General features: G+C 39.5%; 1 protein-coding gene across 1 annotated transcript in view; it reads left to right on the forward strand.

Annotated features, from left to right (window-relative positions):
* Positions 1-2516, forward strand: part of tox3 (TOX high mobility group box family member 3) — a 58380-nt gene extending 55864 nt beyond the window's left edge. Inside the window, exon 7 of the mRNA XM_079866316.1 lies at positions 23-2516. Coding sequence (XP_079722442.1) covers positions 23-784 — 762 coding nt within the window. The 3' untranslated portion in view covers positions 785-2516. The remainder of the gene's footprint in view (positions 1-22) is intronic.
* Positions 2517-8295: the final 5779 nt, after the last annotated feature.

The following is an 8295-nucleotide window of genomic DNA, read 5'->3' on the forward strand; positions in this document are numbered from 1 at the left end:
CCGATCTCTATTTCTGTCTCAGGCTGCCGCAGAGTCAGCGGAGGCCCAGACGATTCGCTCGGTGCAGCAGACTCTCGCCTCCACCAGCCTGTCGCCAGGGCTCGTGATGCCTTCACCTCTATCCCAGCACCCCTCAATGTCTGCCGCTGCACAGGCGCTCCAGCAGGCCCTGCCTCGAGCCATCGCCCCAAAACCTCTGCAAATGCGCGTCGGCGGCAGCCAGATTGTTACCTCGGTCACGGTAGCTCACCAGAACATGACGCCCGGCGGCGTTCAGTCACAGCTGCTGGGGCAGATGGGAGCGGGTGGTCCGCAGTCGGGCGTGTCGTCACAATTGAGTCCACCGATGCAATCCCGGCACACTTCCATGCAGCAGCAGATGCAGCAGCAGCAGATGCAGCAGCACTTGCAGCACCATCAATTGCAGCAGCAGCAAATGCACCACCAGCAGATTCAGCAGCAAATGCAGCAGCAGCATTTCCAGCATCACCTGCAGCAGCAGCTTCAGCAGCACCACATGCAACATCAGCATCAACAGATGCAGCAGCAGCAGCAGCAGCAGCAGCAGCAAATGCAAATGCAGCACATGCAGCAGATGCAGCATATGCATCAGCATCAAATGCAGCAGCATCTCCCTCAGTCCCAGTGTTCGCCCGTGCAGCACTCGCCCGGCACGCCACACTCGGCCTCTCTCGGCAGCCCGCCACCCCCTCCCGCTCCCCAGCCTCACCCCTCGCAGGTACAGGCTCACGCGCAGGTCCTGTCGCAAGTGAGCATCTACTGAACCAAAAGCCCTCGGACCTGCAGTTGCGACTCCACGAGAAAGGCAGAAGGAAGTTGTTATTGAAAAGCATCATTACAAGGTTGCTTTTTTTAAGTTGCACTTAAGAAGTGTGTAAAAAAATATGAATGTTATACAAAGAACTGTCCTTTGTTCTAGATGGATATAAGATACGTTTTAAAAGGACAAAGCTTCTTAGCTGGATTTTTTGTCTATAAGATAGGCTGAGCTACCGGGAGGTCTGTTCATAGACTTGAGTGCCCAGTAGTCATTTGTATGTATATTTAGTTCATTGGGGTTTTTCTCTCTCTGTTGTGGAGTTTAAACTCTGTCGGAGCATGATGACATGGGAAGAACATTTAGAGACGATCACAAAAACACCTGATTGGTTTATTTAACAGCTTTATTTATGAGGTTGGATTCGCTCTCACCACCAGACAAAATGAAAGAATGAATGGGGAATTCAGAAAGAAGGCACTGCATCACAGAAGGGATAGAGATGAACTGAACAATGCACAGGTACTAAACTGGTCATCAGAGACATGCTGAATGGCTCTTGCACTGTCCGGCCAGTGTATCGTCAAGTCTACCTTCTCTTCTTCCCTTTTCCATCATCCTCCTTGGCATTCCTACGGATGAAACTGTTTAACAGTCACTGTCGGGAAGCTCTCAATCAGCTCACCCTGCTTTTAGAACCACGTGGTGTATGACACATCTCATACTGTTATCAAACAGGAAAATATGTAAAACACAGAGTTTTGCTGGACTATTTGACACGCTTCCATAGATCATTTCTGTCATCAAGTCTCTAAACACTTTTTTTGACCTGCTGTATGTGTTCTGAGGAAAGTGGAGAGAAAGTTCTTGGAGTTGCTCTTCTCCTCTAGCCAAAACCCTCGAAACTCTAATTCACTTCAACAGTAGTAACAGCACTCCAAAAATCATTCTTCTCTGTAATTATCTTTACCTCAGAAATGTAATTGAATAAGTTATGTTTTTTTTTTTCTTTCTTTTGTGTAATGAAAACACATGGCTAAATGACTGAATTTAGGCTGTTGGTTTACTGAGTGGGGTATTTTTATTTCATAATACCCTACACTTCACAACAAGGACAGTTAAACAGGAATCTTATCAGATGTTTTTTACTATCATAGAAAGGACATGGAAGTATTTTGTGCCAGCTGTAAAAGAATCAGTGGTAAGATAAAAGAAAATGAAGTTGTACATTTTTCATACCTCTTGTTGTAAAGTTTTAATATGTGAGACTTTAAATGCAGATGCTGGCAAGCTGACCTGTCACCTGCTTTATCTCATAGTACTCTTTTCTACTTTTTTATGAGTTACAGTAGCAGCAAATCATTTGTTTGTATTTTTTGCTTACATTTCAAAATTAATTAATTGTTTTTAAAAACCTGACAGTAAAACAAATACAGTTGATGTCATTTGGAAACTCCACCTGCTTTTAAACGTCATCAGTGTCATTTATTAAATTCTATTTTTGCCACCCAAAAACACATTTAAAAGAGGCATTCCATCTTCATCATCATCATCAATATTATACTAGCCATAATTTTGTATTATATTGTCTCTCTGTTTGCAATTAAAATAATCAAAAATATTTATTTCAAGGAACTGATTCATTTCAAAGATTATATTAGCCATACTTTTGTATAAAATATTTCCTCAATGTGTCCTTGTTAGTTCTGAAAGATTTCAAATAAAGACATCAGTACTTAAAATATTCTGTTTATTTCGGATACACAGGTGTATATTTTTCTTGTACCAACTCGACAAGAAAAATATGAATTGTCAAATGTTTGAATTGTTGGTGTGTCTATGTATGTTTCTGTTATGCCTGTGAAAGCAGAGTCATTAAGATGGGCATTCACATCAACCTCCTTTTCCACAGCGTTTCACAGTTTAATGACCCCTGAGCCCCCAGACACAAATATTTGTAGGGGGAAGGTAGGATTAAAAAAAAAAAAAAAAAAAAAGGCTAATTATCATAAATGCACAATAAGCACGTGAGGACAGTGCTGACCGGTGCTGGTTTTTTACACGCTATGCCAGACAGAAGGGAAGGAATCTGTGCCTGCGCATATCTTGTTCCACATTAATAGAATTCTCAATCTGTATTTTGTACCCAATTAGTTAATTTTGAGAATGCTTGTGCTATTTGCATGAGAGAGGCTGCCGTGATTGGCTCTCGAGTCGGGTTTTGTGTCACAGAGAAGCCCACACTCTCACTCTTTGATTAATTGCAGCATCTGTTCTGTCAGAGGGTGTAGTGGAGAGGTCTGCAGGAAAACTGCAAATAAGTGCTGGCAACAGTCTTAAAGCGCCTATGATGAAATGAAAATTAAAAACAGCGAGTACCCCACATGCCCTGAATTTCAATAGCAAGAAGTGGGGAGAGAGAAGGAGGGAGAGAGTGAAGATTGCTAAGCATAGAATGTAAGGGTGGTGTCCATGGCGACCAAACACATCCTTTAAAAACAGCCGGTAATGAGGGGCCGGGAAATAGCGCTTATTATTCCGAACAGTCTCATGGAGGGCAGCATCAATAATGCATGCAGTACCTTGTTATTTGGTAAACCTTGTTATCCGCATGGTCTCAGTGAGGATAAATATCTCGCAACAAGGGTTGGAACTCTGACACACCCCAGTGATGAATGAATAAATAAAGGTTTGCAGATATTTTCAAAACTTGTATTATATGTCTTAATAACAGCGGATGATGTTGGCACACCAGTGATTATAAATCCAATTGTGTGCCGTTTCAGGGACAGAACGATAACTGATCATTTCTACTAGACCTCATTTAAATTCAATCAATGCTTCATAATCTTGTGAAAATGTCAATGTTTTAAAATGTCTTTTTCCCCATATAGTGCCATTTAAATGCTTGAAGAAATAGTTCACCTAAAAATGATAATTCTGTCATCATTTACTCACCCTCATGTCATCCCAAACCTATATGACTTTCTTTCTTTTATGGAACACAAAGAATTTTTCAAAAGTTGTGTCCATAATATTGTCTTGTGTTCCACAAACGAACAACATAAGGGTGAGTAAATGACAGAAATTCGATTTCTGGGTGACCTATCCCTTTAAGTAAAATGTTAAAACATTCATCAAAGCAAACATAAATTCCACCCCGACTGGAATTACCCTAAAGTAGAGCTTATGATGTCTATCTATAGAATCTAGTTCAAACCACAGTCACATGATTGCACAGTAGTGTTATTACATATAACCTAATATTCCACTGTAATTCATCACGTGTGTGTTTTTCTCAAATACTTGTGGAGAATTTTTTTTGTCCCCATGAGGAAAACAGCTTATAAATCATACTAGGTGATGCTTTTTGAGAATGTTGTTTTTTTTGTGATGGGTATGGTAGAGGATAGAAAATGCAGTTTGTACAGTGTAAAAATAATTATGTCCATGGAAAGTCCCCATAAAACATGAAAACCCAACGTGTGCGTGTGTGTGCGCATACATATGCATGCATTTTAATTTAGCTTATGTTAAAGAAGAAGATAGTAGAAAAGGTCATATGCATTGTGAATGTCCCATTTTTGTAATATCAATCAATGATTGATTAGCTATCTCTCATTACCCTGCTGTCTACGCAGATCCAATGTGAGCTGTGTGACAAAAGGTCTGTGGCCTGAGGCTGAGACCGTGACCTCAGTGCCAGTTTCCATCAGAGCAGGAAGAGAAATGACCCTCATTTATATTATTATATTGCATTTAAGATGGATTATACTTTCTACCAAATTCAAAGCTGAACGGCTGCTGTTGTGAAGAGACTTATTTTAGTTAGCAATCAAGTATTAGCTACCTCACTACATTATGCAAATTTGAATGAAACGTTTGTGATCAGTAATTTAAGGTAATCATTAATACAGCTTCTTGGTTTCTGATAAAGTAATCACTGATAGAGCAGCTAAATGACAGATGGTGAGTTTCTGGTTGCGGACATCACTTGTGTAGCTTAGCAACAATAACCAAATAGGATAGAACATGAATAGGGCAAAGGTCATCTCCAGCCACAGAACATCAGTAACGCTGTCCAGTAGGCCATGCAGTTTGCCCCTCCATTAACAAAACAAACCCCTTCCCACCCAGCTCCCAAAGCACACATGCAACCTCTGACCTGACTTCAGACACACCTGCATGGCCTTGCAGTGAGTGAAGTGTTTCGCTGACTAGCTTTGGGCAAGACCCAGCTTTTGTTTGCACAATGTTGACCTCTCAGTCAGAGAGAGAGGGAGAAGTTTCTTTAGGTGCTGTTGACCTGCTGGTGATGCCGTGAACTTTTGTATGAAAGATTCCCCAGACTGAATGAATGTCTGAGGCAAAGTAAAGAACTTGACTTTCAAGACTGTTTTTAATTTGTCTTTTATTTGCTTTTCTTTAAGGCACTCTAATATACTATCAAGCACTCATTTTTTTCTTTCAAATCTACTATAGGCCTAGTGTTCAAAATGTGTGGACTAATACCAGATATAATATTTAAGTAAGTGTGTACTTTGATCCAGTGATATTTTTAGTATTAACTATATACTATTATAGTATTTATTAATATTTAGAATTTTATATTTTAAGTTTTAGTAATCTTATTTGATTTTGTCATTTTAGTTTTTTAAAGCATTTATTTGTTTGTTACCATGTTTTACAGAGTCTTTCTTTCCACAAAATATTTTCCATTGTTCCCACAATTAGTTGTATAGTTGTTAGACTTGATAGTGAGATGAGCATCAATTGTTTACTTAGTACAGTTACAGTAACACCAGCCTTTGCTTTTCCACAGCACTTTATCAAAGCAATAGCAACGCAGAGCCTATTTCTCCCAAGTACATCAAATGGGCTTCTAGCTGTTCCCATAGCAGCCCTCTCAGCTCTGGCAGAAAGAGCAGAACAGCACTAAATTGAAGTTTAAATTCCCAGAAAATAGTTTTCGCTAACGCAGGATACTTGTATGCACTTATTAATGTCAAGTGAGATTATTCTGTTGAGCTATATTTCACGCCTCCACTGCAATGATGAATACAATGAAACCCTCAATATTTTAACTTCAGCATGTTCATTTTACAAAAATGTCTTACATTTTATGAACTTGCTGAATTTAAGGGAGTGAGGATCATTTCAAATTCGATGCATTGTTCACCAAGGCTACAATAATTTTTAAGTGCTGTCTTTGAATCTACTGAGGTTATGTTTACTTAGAGCAGTTCAGCACTCCAAAAGACGTTTTTTTTTTTCCCCTCTCTCGTTTTATTTTTCTTAACTCATAAATATTCTATCGACTGAGTCACTTTTTATTGGTTAGATGAATAAAAAAGACTGTATTTCCTATTTCATTTGAATTCCTACAAACAAAACAGCATGGCCAAAGTCAAGAAATGCTGTGAGATCTTCCCAAACTACTTCATTCCTTGACCACTCTCAGTGTCCAACTCTGAGAGTTAAAGGTCATCAAACAAACAATCGTGGTTCAAAATCACTGGGGTGAACAAGCCCACAAATACGACAAGGTTTCACCTTGCAGGCAGTAAAAGGCCAGCAGTTTTAAACAGGAAATTTCCAAACAAACAGTCAGTATTTTCGAGGCCAACACAACCAGTGTGATTTTGGTATTCAGAAACAGTTTGCACATTGATGGAATTTTTTTCTGCGCTAATGTTACTGTTACATTTATTTAATGTTCAGGTAGAGATTCATTTTTAAATTGCATTGTGAGCTGTCATTGACTGAGAAACATTTGCTTTGTTGTGACAGAACTAAACTTTGTAGCTGACAGATGTCTCTGGGAGAGAGAGAGAGAGAGTTGAGATTTCACTCCGTCTCCTCCGCTTGCAGAATATAAAACCATATCTTGTTTCCCCTGAGTTGCCTCTTTCCAATTCCTCTTCAGTATTCTATGGACTTTGTGTTCTTTGGAGAAACCTGACTCTCTGAAATTGCTTTTTATTGTGACTTACTTAGGCTGTTAATGTAAGCTATTACTGAGCTCACATGTTACTATAGCAACAAAGCTGATAAAGTGTACTGGGAGACCAAAGTGATAGATTACATGTGCATGGAATGTCATATCCAATAACTCAAACTTACTATACGGCACATTATTCCAGTGGTCTGAGAGAAATCAATAAATGTGGACACAACCCAACAAGCCATGCTCCATCTCTCTCCATCTCTCTCCCTCTCTCTCTCTCTCTCTCTCTCTCTCTCTCTCTGTGTCTAATTCTGTACGACAGTAAGGAAGCCGTAGCAGATCAGGCCATGTTTCTATGATGTCTGTGCGGAGCTACAAGGGGCAGGTGCTGTACAGACACCATTCAGAGAGACTCTATTCAGCTCCTCTCCTCCGTTTCTCCATTCATGCAGGGCAAAACGCCATCTGCTCCTGTTGTGCCTGGAGCTCTCACAGCTGACCAAAAAAACCCACCCCAACAGCTGTTGCCAAACAAAAGCCAAACAATGGGGGCAGAGAAAGGTTACACACAAGTTTGAAAGAGAGAGAAAGAGGGTGAGAGGGAGGGAAGGGTGGAAATGCATTGCTCCAATGAAAGGGGAGTCCGAAACAAATCTTTAACAGATTATGAGGAGGAATGCTCTTTTCAATGGGTGCAGTAGAAACTGTTAAATATGAGATGGTAAATCTTGCCTCTTGTCTCTATGAACTTAGTGGACTCCATTACGGCTGTCAAATGGAGAAAGAGGAAACGGCATTCATGGTTAGTCTTTTGAAGTCCCTGGTAAGTCAGACTAATGACAACAAGAGCGGTGAGAATGAGAATTCATGTTTCAATATTAACCAGTATAGGATGCCTAAAAACATATATATGCTTGTAAAATCACCGTTTTACATTTTTAGTATATTTGACCATAATAATACAGAGTAATAAATAATACATAATACATCCACCCTACAGAGGATAAGCGGTAGGCTATGGAGAATGCATGGATGGATGGTGATTTCAATTCCACTTGACTATTCCATTGACTATTATTTTTGTACATTTAAGAAAAAAATAATACTTGGTCCTAATTATATACTAAACAAAAATACTAAATACCAAACATCATGAAAATCATTCAACTTTGTTAATTTTTTTTATGTAAACTCAATAAGAACAGGATCTAAATTTGGCACCTTAATAAGAAAACCAGAACTGGATTCTGGCCAAGCTGACACAAAATCAATGGTGTCTCTGCCCATGCACATAGACAATGAGTTGTACACTCAGTCAAACATCAGAAGGATTGATGACATTTAGTAGCATCCTGTTGCAACAAGGTTAGAGAGACTTATGTTAAATGTGACCCTGGACCACAAAACCAGTCTTATGGGTCATTCTTTTTTTAAATTGAGATGTATACGTCATCTGAAAGCTGAATAAATAAGCTTTCCATTGATGTATGGTTTGTTAGGATAGGACAATATTTGGCAGAGATAAAACTATTTGGAAATCTGGAATCTGAGGGTGCAAAAAAATCGAAAT

Source organism: Squalius cephalus (genome assembly GCF_949319135.1).
Source record: "Squalius cephalus genome assembly, chromosome: 3".
Classification (NCBI taxonomy): domain Eukaryota; kingdom Metazoa; phylum Chordata; class Actinopteri; order Cypriniformes; family Leuciscidae; genus Squalius; species Squalius cephalus.